The sequence below is a fragment of the Vicia villosa genome, linkage group LG6, assembly GCF_029867415.1.
Source record: "Vicia villosa cultivar HV-30 ecotype Madison, WI linkage group LG6, Vvil1.0, whole genome shotgun sequence".
Classification (NCBI taxonomy): domain Eukaryota; kingdom Viridiplantae; phylum Streptophyta; class Magnoliopsida; order Fabales; family Fabaceae; genus Vicia; species Vicia villosa.
Window position 1 is genome coordinate 105,992,672 of NC_081185.1, and position 12,767 is coordinate 106,005,438.

The window sequence follows — 12,767 nt, forward strand, 5'->3', positions numbered from 1 at the left end:
CCCGTAATGCTCTAGTTCCACCCTGTTTGTTCTCAGCTTCATCTCAAACTCATAAGTGCTTAAAAATTCATAAGTTATTCGCTCAAATGTGGGAGCCTCAAACTGAATAAATCTGAGCAGACCTAGTGAGTGAAACATACGATGTATCTCTGTTTTAAATCCTAAACATTCAGTAGTAACATCACAAACATACCTCGTCGGGAAAATCTTTCTTCGAAGGTGAGCATTGTACCTCTCTCTGTGAGCATCCACCCGAAAGGTAATCCCATGGTTATTTCCTTCTCTTCTTGCTCTTTGAGTGGGTCTAGACGATCCAGCATTGTCCCTTCTCTGCACAACTTTTCTTGGAGGCATAGTGGTAACCTACAAAAATTCACAAACAAAAACCCACGGTGAAAGTAAAAATAACTTGGAGATTAATGCTTTGGATGAGAGGATGAATTTTTGTGAAGACGGATTGTGATTTGATGAAGATTAGAGGGTGAACTTGGAGGTTTTATGGAGGTTAGGGTTGTAGATGGAGAATATGAAGAAAAAGTGGAGGAAAAAGATGAATAATGGTGGAGAGAGGTTACAAAATCTGAGTTTTAATGGGGTGGTTTAAGAGAGAGAGGATTTAAAAATAGGGAGCCCACCACAAAGAGGAAATTTCACAAAAAATCAGCGCACATGCCTGACACGGCCGTGTCACATGACACGGGTGGCCGTGTCAGGACTCTGCCTCCCTTCCAACCTTGGGTTTCAAATAAATACCCTTCATGGGTTTACGACACGGCCATGTCACAAGACATGGGTGCCTGTGTCAGGCCCTGACTTTTCCACAATTTGATTTTTTGAAACCTCTTCTTCAGGGGTTGTGACACGACCGTGTCACAGGACACGGGTGCCCATGTCAGGCCCCTGACTTCCTCCAAACTTTTTTTTTCATGTCCAGACTTATCTGTCCCTTCTCGCTTTTACTCTTCACAAGAGACACACTGTTTGTACCTACAGAATAAAATGCAAAAACACATAAAACTATTAAAAAGAAATCTCGTGGGTTGCCTCCCACGAAGCGCTTCGTTTAACGTCGCATGGCTCGACGGTTGTTCATTTCATCCTTCGAGACGAACAACTTCAATCCTTCCACCTGGTTGACCTTGGTAATAAGGTTTGAGCCTGTGCCCATTCACCTTGAAAGTATCCCCATTTGCTTGATTTTTTATCTCTATAACTCCATGAGGAAAAACTTTGTGAACCGTAAACAGCGACATCCCGATTGGTGTTTTGAAAGCTGTCCTGTATGCCCACAGTGCATCAATAGAGGACCGTTTACGGTTCACAAAGTTTTTCCTCATGAAGCTATAGAGATAAAAAATCAAGCAAATGGAATGGGCACAGGCTCAAACCTTATTACCAAGGTCAACCAGGTGGAAGGATTGAAGTTGTTCGTCTCGAAGGATGAAATGAACAACCATCGAGCCATGCGACGTTAAACGAAACGCTTCGTGGGAGGCAACCCACGGGATTTCTTTTTAATAGTTTTATGTGTTTTTGCATTTTATTCTGTTGGTACAAATAGTGTGTCTCTTGCGAAGAGAAAAGCGAGAAGGGACAGATAAGTCTGGACATGAAAAAAAATAAAAAATAAAAAATAAGTTTGGAGGAAGTCAGGGGCCTGACACGGGCACCCGTGTCCTGTGACACGGCCGTGTCCCAACCCCTGAAGAAGAGGTTTCGAAAAATCAAATTGTGGAAAAGTCAAGGCCTGACACAGGCACCTGTGTCCTGTGACACGGCCGTGTCGTAAACCCTGAAGGATATATATTTGAAACCCAAGGTTGGAAGGGAGGCAGAGTCCTGACACGGCCACCCGTGTCATGTGACACGGCCGTGTCAGGCATGTGCGCTGATTTTTTGTGAAATTTCCTCTTCTTTGTGGTGGGCCCCCTATTTTTAAATCCTCTCTCTCTTAAACCACCCCATTAAAACTCAGATTTTGTAACCTCTCTCCACCATTATTCATCTTTTTCCTCCACTTTTTCTTCATCTTCTCCATCTACAACCCTAACCTCCTTAAAACCTCTCACATAAAACCTCCAAGTTCACCATCTAATCTTCATCAAATCACAATCCGTCTTCACAAAAATTCATTCTCTCATCATCCAAACCATTAATCTCCAAGTTATTTTTACTTTCACCGTGGGTTTTTGTTTGTGAATTTTTGTAGGTTACCACTGTGCCTCCAAGAAAAGCTGTACAGAGAAGGGACAATGCTGGATCGTCAAGACCCACTCAAAGAGCAAGAAGAGAAGGAAATAACCATGGGATTACCTTTCGAGTGGATGCTCACAGAGAGAGGTACAATGCTCACCTTCGAAGAAAGATTTTCCCGACGAGGTATGTTTGTGATGTTACTACTGAATGTTTAGGATTTAAAACAGAGATACATCGTATGTTTCACTCACTAGGTTTGCTCAGATTTATTCAGTTTGAGGCTCCCACATTTGAGCGAATAACTTATGAATTTTTAAGCACTTATGAGTTTGAGATGAAGCTGAGAACAAACAGGGTGGAACAAGAGCACTACGGGACATTAAAATTCCGTATGTTCGATATGGACCATGTATTAAGTTTGGAGGAATTTGGGGAGGCCTTGAGGATACCGAGTTCGGGTGCGGGTAGGGCACCAAACTCATTTAACCCATAAGCATTCTGGAAGGCTATCACAGGTAAAGAGTCTTATTGTCCTAAAGGGGCAAAAGCGACGGGTATCCAGAACCCTTGCTTCCGCTATGCCCAGAAGGCTTTAGCATATACCCTCTTTGGTAGAGGAGACAGCCCTGGCGTGGTTTCCATTCGGGAACTATATTTTTTATACTGCATGGCTGAGCAAAAACCGCTTAATGCGGCCGCTTTCATAGCGGATCATTTGAAAAAGGTTAGCCGGGCAAAATCAGGGGATATTTCTATTGGGGGTATTGTAACTGCGTTGGCTGATGGTTTGGGGTATGGTACAAAAATGCAGAATCTTCAAGAAGTAGCTCCTCGTATTTTAAAGATTGATATGGCTGCTTTGATCAAGCAGAGAATGATCTCTGTGCAACCCCAAACTTATTTTTTGATGATTCATGGGACTCACATTTTGGAATTGCCTAATCCTAATCGTGTGTCCGTTTATGATAGAGCTAACTGGTTATATACGAGCACCACCCCGAATGGGGAAGGTGACATGGATCTTGAGTTTTTGGATGCATGTGGTGAAGATGACCAGGAGCAACATGAGGAAGACGAGCAAACAGGTCCACGTCCAAACACATTTGATGAGGGCACATCTCGAATGCCGCAGCAAACCCGCCAAGGAGAGGAATTATTGAGGCAAGGGATCGAGCAAACCCGCCAAGGAGAGGAGCAGACCCGGCAAGGGACTGCTATTTATGACATTCAGGAAATGATGCGACGCTTGGTGTTGCAATTTCCGTACCCTCCACCTCCGCCTCAGTGAGCACTGTAAGTCTCCCTTATGCTTGCTTACACATTGCGGACAATGTTTAGTTCAAGTGTGGGGGAGGTTCTTTCTTTTTAAGTTATTTTCTGTTATTTCCTTTTATTTCAGTTTCCGTATTTTCAATTAAGCATGTGTGTTTTAAGTTTTCAGTGCACCAGGATGAATGTGATTCCAGAAGATAGTATCATGGGAATGAAGGTGAAAAAGGGGAAAGACGCATCTTAAATTGGCTCCCGGGGCACCTGTGAAAGTTGACATAACTAAAGAAAATGCTAGACGCAACTTGATGGTGCCAAGTGACTGAATTTAGAGTAACCCGAACCGGACATTATGTTGTGCAAAATGGAGGCCGTTGTTGAACCTGTAAGCAATACTCAACATGGTGGGGATATACAAAGCCAAATACTTCATATCATCATGAGAGCGCATCAGGTATGGCATTATCACTCTAATTTTGCATTTGTTCTTCATATAGTACACAAATTGATCACACACACTGAGGCACTTTTGTTTGTTCAACCCAGAGCCTTTCTCATCCAACCTTTATGTCTGTAATCCTTCGTTAACCAATCTTGATCCATCATCCATGTTGTTTTTTTTTTTGGAGAAAATTCATAACCCCTCATGTTTCCCTCATATTCGGTATTAACTATAAGTCCTTACAAAAGTTTTGTGCTAAGCATGCGAAAAGATAAGTTTGGGGTAACCGAGTCCGGTAGCAAAAGAAAAAGGCAAGTGTAAAAAAATGCAAGAAAAGAAAAAAAAAAGGGAAAAAGAAATTTTGTGAGGAGTGAAAATTTAAGTGTTAGATATGCATGCCTTGATGAATGAGTGAAACACTTAACCCCGAGAGAATTTGTGAGGAGTGTGATTTAGCTTGCAGGTAAAAGAATGAGTCAACATTGAAGTGCAACGGAAAACTTCGGAAAGGGGAATCGAACATTTTGACACGGAAGTAAATATCAAGTGTGGAAGCATCAGTTGTGTTGTGGAGCAAAAGAAAAGTTCATAGGTGTCCTCTTGTTTTCTCGTCCATCACTTGAGGACAAGTAATGAGCTAAATTTGGGGTTGTGATCGACCACCAATTTCACCTTGTTCTTGTGTTCGAGTCAATGGAAAAGCACTTCATTCAGTGGTATTTTAAGTTGTTTCAGTCTAGTTCTTTTTAGTTTTGTTAATTTTCGTATTTGAGTTTTATGTGTTATCTTTTCTAGTTTTTGTCGTTTTTCCATTGCTTTTGATCTAATGTTTGGTAGTGTTTAAAGTTATGCAGATACAGGGCACGATTCGAGACAAGAAGAAGTGGATTTTGGTGAGACAGAGCTGTGACACGGCCACCCGTGCCGTGTGGCACGGTCGTGTCACACTTGCTGAAGAGAAGGGCTTGAAATTATGAAAGCCAAGAAGTCAGAGACCTGACACGGCCAACCGTGTCATGTGACACGGCCGTGTCAGCCTTGCGTGCAGAAAAAGTTTAGATTTCAAATCTTTAAACCAGTCATTTAAGGAAGGGCATTGTGGACTTTTCAGAAGGAAACATTTGCTGAGAGCATATTTAGTCACTGTTTGGAGAGGAGAAAAGCACTTTTTGATTGCCAGAGAACGAAAGAACCAAGGATTGGAGGCACTAGGGTTTGAAGCGAAGAAATCTTCAAGAGCATCCGCGATTGAAGATCAATTCACACTCGTCTTATTGTAATGTCTTCATCCTTAATTTCTGTTTTCTTGAAAATTGCCATGAGTAGCTAAACTTATACTTGTTAGGGTGATGTCCCTGGATCATGTGATGTAACGAATTATGTTTACCGTTTGTTTTCAGATTATCTTTATGAAATTCAGTTTATGATTAAAAGTTCTTATTGCTTCATTATATTGGAAAATATTTTGTTGATTCACGATTGAGGTTTGGTCTGACAAACAAACTCAATGCTTTTTAATCATAACGTTACCGCTTATAATCACTTAGGAATAAGGGTTTGATGAGTAGCGATCATATAATTCGGGCTATGTCATATAGAATCTTGGTATCAAATTATCTTGATAAGGAATGAAAAGATGGTTTTAATCTCAAGAAGTTTTTCACTAAAGAATTAGGGAAAATCAATGTTCAGGATCGGTAGTTAAGAATTTCTTCAGTTAATCTGTTAATTGGTAATTTATTTTGTTACAGAGCGATTCATACATCCATCCTAACTCGTCTTCGCATATTTTCATTAGTCAAACTATTTAATTCTTACGTTTTACATAAGCTGTTATTTAAATTCAAAATCAAATTCAAACACCCCGATGACTTTTTATTCAATTGCACTGTTGTGAAACATATACTTCCTACGCAGTCCGCGAGTTCGATACTTGGGAAATTAACCCCCTTATTACTACATCGGTAAAAACAGTACACTTGCTATTTTACCGATCACCAGGATAGGGTCTCAAATCCCTACGAGACCTTGATCCCTAAAGCGTCTCACCCCTAAAGAGCCTCAAGCTTGGGGGACTGTGTACATCTCAAAATTTATGGAGTCAGGATGGGTCTATAATCCATATTTGACAGCACCATTCTCGACCGTCAAGGAAGGGAGATGGTGACCCCTAAAGAGCCTCACGAGGTCACGATGTGGGGACTTTGTACATCCTATAATTTATGGAGTTGGGTAACAGACTATCTACATCCTAGATTTTATAAAGTCGGGATATGTCATCTTGCTTGCGGGCAGAACCTCGCCCGCGAAGCTCAGAACGTATCCTTTACCCAAGCCCCACGGTGGGCGCCAACTGTTTCTATTTAGAATAATAGTTGACAAACCATCCCTATGCTAGCCGAGAGAGGTCACACTTTTTACGTATGTTTCTATGAGATATCTCTTCGTTCGAATGTTCTTTCTTTAAATAATATCTCTTCGATTCACAATTTTTGCATGGCTTAGAATTCTTTTACCCAAGTGCCAACTGTTCCTATTGAGAACAATAGTTTATAACCCTCCCTGGTGTTAGCAGAGAGAGGCCGCACTTTCTATGTATTTTTCAATAAAATATCTCTTCATTCGACTATTCCTTTCTTTTTATAAAATCTTTCTCGAGGCTAGAGTAATGGGGGGCATTTATCGTCCTAATGGCCCATGAATCTTCATTAAGACAGTAAAGAGAATGTTTCCATATCTTAAACTAGTTATTGATGGGCAATTAATGCCATTTAAGGAAAAGGCAGTTGTTATTGCCTATGACCTTATTTTCGTAACTGTCGGTTGTCTTGTTCCTTTCCTTCGGATCTCTTACTCGAAGCGTGACCTCGCCTTGATAGGACTTCGACTTAGATCCTCATCCTGACATTCTTGACATGATCTCGGATATGCCCTTAGACAGCCCTTGTCCTTGACGTTCATGTCGTGACCTTGGATAAAATTCATCTCAACTTCATAAAATTCGGGATGTCTGCAGTTCCCTAAGCATGAGACTCTTTAGGGAAGAGACGCTTAAGGGGTCACCATCTTGCTTCTCAAACAATCTAGAATATTGTCGTCATATAGAGATAGACACATCCCGACTCCATAAATTCCAGAATGTGTACAAATTAAATATTCATCATACGAAAGCAAATTTGTGCACAAGACATGCTATCTGATTTATGTGCTAGATAGATTTATAAAAGTGATTTTATTTATGATAGCATTGATCATTGAAGGAGATGATTTGGGTCTCTTGAAAGTTTATTAGTGAATGATGAAGTCGAGTTACTCTAACGTTATGTTAAAGTTGATTCCAAACTTAACCATCCCAAACCTTATGTTTCGAATGTTATCTTAAAGTTGATTCCAAACTTAACCATCCCAAACCTTATGTCTCTAATGTTATCTTAAAGTTGATTCCAAACCTTAACCATCTCAACCTTATTATTTCTAAGTTTGGGTTATGGATAGAGTTAAATTTTCATTTTCAACTTTAGTGTAAATTGTGTTAGGCATAGCCAAAAGTGACACTCATTTCCTTGCAAATGAGCACTATCAATAATGAAGCACTATCCTAACCTAACTGTGTTTATCATGTTTAACTTTATATGGACAACTTCATTTAACTCCCGTAAAAAAAAAAAAAATTCATTTTTAAAGTTAATAGTTGCGCATATGGTTAAAACCGTCAATTTGATATCCTGCTGTGAAACTTAGTCGTCTTATGCCATACATGAAGCACTAAACAAAATACAGAAACATCTTCGACACAATGCCTTGCAAACCACTTTCATTTTTCAAATTTTATAATAATAATAATAATAATTTTTAAAAATTGCATCATGAAATTCAAATCAACGGGGGAAAGAAAAAGCCATAATGAGAAAATTATGTATACAAAAAAAACTTCCCCAAACGGTATTCTCAATTATCAGATTTTGTGTGTATAGTACGAGTTTGTGAACAAGCTGAACCTGGACTCTCAACTACTTCACATTCTTCTTTAACAGATTCCGATTCCGATACAGATTCAAACGCCACCGGTTCCTCTGTTCTCACCTTCTCAACAACAAAACAGTTTCACATTTCAATTCAGATTCTAATTTAATCGATTAATTAATGCAAAATTTCGAGAAATTAGTGTATAACATACCTCTGATGGCGATGGTGCTTGGTTGTTAATTTTTTCATGTTCCTTTTCTCTAAGCGTTCGAATCGGAGAAACTCTCTGTTGAGTTTGAAAAGTAAAAATTAGTATTAAGAAATCGAAATTAGAAACAAATCGAAGAATGTGAAAAGTTATGGTTCGCATCGCACCATGCATCGATACTTGAGTTCCTTTAATCGGAACAATCGATCGACTTGGATTTCGAGATTCTTCTGAATCTCGCTTTTCTCTTTCATCTCCTTCATCTTCGCGTCAAGCAACGCTTCTCTCTCTTTCAGCATTTTCTCTGTTTTCTCTTTGTCTGTTCTCAGTCTCTCAAGTTTCTTCTTCATCGCGCTTAGTTCCTCACCAAGCGAAGTCTCCAGTGTCTCGAGTGGAGTAACTGGAGACGACGTTGCTGAGGCGGCGAACTCAAACGGAAGATTCTCTTTGTCGGTGTTTGGGACTAGTGTGATCTCGAAACATGATTGATCGGGTTTGAGTTTGGGTTTTGTGAAAGGATGGAGAGTGAGATCGGCGGGAGTGTTTTTAGGTTGCAGCGGTGTACGGCCGGATCGTGGCCGGAGTTTTGGTGTTCCGGTCGTCGGAGTTTGCATTTGCATTTTGATTTGTGTGGTGTTTGGTTGAGGTGGAGGGTTTGGTGAGTGGTGAGTGAATAAAAAGGTTGAGTGTGGAGATGATGATGATATGATGTGAGTTTCGAATTTGAAACCAGCAGGCGCTAACGGCTAGTGCCTTTAATTCTTAGTTTTTTTTTGGTTTGAACTTTGAATTATTTGGCTAATGATTTTTGCTTTAAAAATAAAAAAGTTCGCATTGGATTCTTTGAATTTTTTTCTTGAAATAGAATATCAGCTAACTTTAATTAAATCCATGTTTGAATTTGTGAATTTTTTTTTGAATAACCATATTTTTAAAAAAAATTCCAAAAATAACTAGGTTTTCAAAAAAATTACACAAATGTCACTTTTCAGCAAAATATTACACGTTGTCGCCAGGGGGGTGGCGACAACAATGGGCTAGAGGTGTATTCGCCAGGCCCAATGGCGCCTATGTGTATTTTTTAGGTGTTGTCGCCACCCCCCTGGCGACAACACCCCCCCTTATTTTTTTTTTCTTTTTTTTTTTGTAATTTTTTTTCTTTAACATAATTTCTCTTAAATTTTTTTCAGTATTTTTTTTTAATAACTACAATTTTTTAATATTATTTTTTAGTATTTTTTTTAGTAAATACATTCATTTTTTTAGTAAATACATTCATTAATAACTACAATTTTTTAACATAATTTCTCTTAACTACATTCATTTTAATAAATACAATTTTTCAATAATTTTTTTATATTGTTTTTTTTATCTATCTTGTTAAAATTATTTTTGGAAGTTGGTGGTGGATTCATTATTTTGAAAGTTGGACATTCGTTAAAATAATTATATATTAAAATACAATAACGATACATTGACGATACAAATACATTAAAATTAAAGACATTTCAAAATACATTAACGATACAAATACATTATAATTAAAAACATTACAAAATACATTCACGATACAAATAAAAATCTTATTGCGCGCCACGTGGACCATGGTACGATCCACATTGAGGTTGCCGAATGGGTCGTGTAGACGGGTCACGAGTTGGTAATGCCCCCCTATTTCCGCGACGACGCCCCCCTCTATTTGGTTCGTCTTGTGCCACAGTCGACGGTCCCTGAATGAAACCCGGGTCTTCAACATCTTGACCTATAGAATTCCCTCCATAGGATAGGCGGGTGCCCGCGGCGCTGTCGAAGCTGTGTCTAGGCGGGTTAAAATTTCTCCTAGTGGGTGCGGCCTGGAAGTTTTGGAAGTTGGTGGTGGATCCGGTTTGGTTAAAATACAACGGTTGTGGCGGTGTGTTGTAGTCAAATTGTTGGCTGGGGTACTGTGATGTGTGTTGGTCGAATGTGGTGTATTGCGGGTATTCTTCTTCTATGCCCATGTCGGGGGTCATTGGTGGTGATCTTGAAGAGCCCCCCGCATGGAATTCCTGGAAATATGATCTAGAAGAGCTCCCTGCATGGAATTCTTGATTTTGTGGTTGAGTTTGGGATGGAAAAAACTGGTGGAGTTGTTGGGAATGTTGTTGGTAAAAAGGTGTTTGTGGTTGCATTGGTTGTTGGTGGTAACTTTGTTGTTGTTGTTGTTGGTGTTGTTGTGGGTAATGTTGTTGTTGGTAATTTGGTGGTGGTTGTTGTTGTTGTTGGTAATTTGGTGGCGGTGGTTGTTGTTGTTGTTGGTGGTAATTTGGTGGTGGTTGTTGTTGTCCTCCAAAATATGGAGGTTGTGCTCGCGGGTCAGCTAAATAGAAAGGGGCAGACACACCAACGTTGTCTTTCAAGAAAAGCACCTCCCCTTGTTCTAAGTCTCTTGATAGATCTGATTTGTTCGCCTTGACTCCACTCTCCCTCCAAAAACCTGAGAAGAGTTCTCTTAAGCTGGTCCATGGATTGAATGTTCCAAAACATTACCTGCATGGGAGGTTTGACGGCAGAGAAAATAACGTATCCGTTCCTTCGAACAATGGGAGGTTGATAGTCCAAACGCCTTACAGGTGGTGGAGGCTCAGTAGTCCGGTGCGTGCTATCTGGCCTTATTCGAGATCTCATTTTTTCGTGTGTGTACTGATGCACACAAGAAACCCTAATTTATAGAGGGACAATTAGGGTTTCATTTACAAGGGAAAAACATAAACAATAATTTTGAAGAATAAAAATTAGGGCCCCACATGGTCCCCATCTGTTTTCTGTCCTTCGCATGCGTCCGAAACGAGTTCCTGTACCCTAGCATGCGCCTGTAATGATTCCTGAAGCGATTCCTGATAGATTCCTGCAACGATTCCCCCTATCTTCATGCATGCAGCCCTATCTTTTGTGGCATGCATTAGTCATGTCAAAGTTACTATCTTGTGCAGAATTATTGCTTCATTTCTTGCATGCATTACCCTTGTGTAAGATTTCTTGCATGATATATAGGAACTACTTCACATACTATTTTTTACAACCATCACAACTCTCCCAAACATTTCTTCCTTTTACAACACAACACAATTCTCACATTTCTTCTTTCACAAACACATATCAAAATTATGGCATCCACCTCGCAGTTCAAAGTTCGTGTTCATATGAATGGTGAGACATACCACTGCGACACAAACGGTTTTCTATTTAGAAACACAAACTCAACACGTTTTGCTCTAAATAGACAATCAGATTTCTCTTATCTAAAAAGGAAAATCGAATCCAAAATAAGAGAACAAGTGTCTCAGATATTTTACCGACAACCCCTTCTTCAACCTAACAACTCAGTCATATTTTGTCAATCACAGATAACAACTGACTTAGAGGTTCAAAACATGTTCCTCACCCATGAACATTTTGGTTATGATTATCTGGGACTGTACATAGTGGTTGAACAAAATGCTCATTCGCAAAATATTCAGTCACAAGTTATTGATCCTGTTGTTGATGACGAACAACAACCCGAGCATGTCATTGACGAAGAAACTGATATAGAAGATGTTGTTGATGAGTTGGTGAATCGTGAATCTGAAGATGAAGGTGACGAAGAAGTTCCAGTACCGGATCGAGTACCGGATACACATGCATATTCACCTCCGGCACATTTCACAACGCTTAATTTAGGAGAGGACGAGCCATCGTCCGATATGTTCTACAATCCATATATGAGGTCAAGCGAGGAGTTAAAAGAGGGTGACACGTTTCGTTCGAAGGATGATTGTCTGTTGGCTATAAAAAATTGGCACTTAGCAAATTGTGTTGATTTTAAAGCCGATCGATCAAATCCAGAGAGAGTCACTATTGCATGCAAAAACCCGGAATGTGGATACATGCTGAAGGCATCATTCAGAAAGAAGTTTAACGCGTGGGTGATACGTTCGATATCTCAAGCCCACACCTGCGTCACCACTAACATGGCGCAAGATCATCGAAAACTCAGTCATGACATGATATGTCATACCATCATTCCTCTGGTCGAAACTGACCCATCCCTGAAGGTGAAGACAATTATTTCTCATTGCGTTTCTGTGTTCAAATACAGACCTTCGTACAGAAAGGCTTGGTTGGCGAAACAGAAAGCAATTGAAAGAGTCTACGGCAACTGGGAGGAATCGTACCAACAACTTCCTCGCTACCTGGCTGCACTGCAATTGTATTCACCTGGGACTGTTAGTATATTGGAGACACTGCCAGCACAGTCCCAGGACGGAACCCCTCTCGAAGGTAATGGAATCTTCCATAGACTATTCTGGGCGTTTCGACCATGCATTGTCGGTTTTGGTTTTTGCAAGCCGATTATTCAAATTGATGGAACGTGGCTGTATGGGAAATACAAGGGAACTTTGTTGATGGCGGTCGCGCAGGATGGAAATAGCAACATTTTTCCAATAGCCTTTGCTTTGGTAGAAGGGGAAACAGCTGCTGCTTGGGGTTTCTTTCTGAAGAATCTCCGAGCTAGAGTCGCTCCACAACCTAATCTTTGTTTGATTTCTGACAGGCACGCTTCTATTGACAGCGCATACAACAATCCGGCAAATGGTTGGCACAACCCTCCCTCTAAGCATGTCTACTGTATTAGGCATATAGCACAGAATTTTATGAGAGAGA

At 40.1% G+C, this 12,767-nt stretch overlaps 1 protein-coding gene across 1 annotated transcript; it reads right to left on the reverse strand.

Annotated features, from left to right (window-relative positions):
- Positions 1 to 1,933: 1,933 nt before the first annotated feature.
- Positions 1,934 to 8,974, reverse strand: LOC131614288 (uncharacterized). The gene is made up of 4 exons (XM_058885897.1): positions 8,960 to 8,974; positions 8,249 to 8,827; positions 8,085 to 8,159; positions 1,934 to 7,990 (listed from the first exon to the last, which is right to left on the reverse strand). Exons 1-4 carry the CDS (start codon positions 8,972 to 8,974, stop codon positions 7,856 to 7,858), a joined length of 804 nt encoding a protein of 267 aa, XP_058741880.1. The 3' UTR covers positions 1,934 to 7,855.
- Positions 8,975 to 12,767: the final 3,793 nt, after the last annotated feature.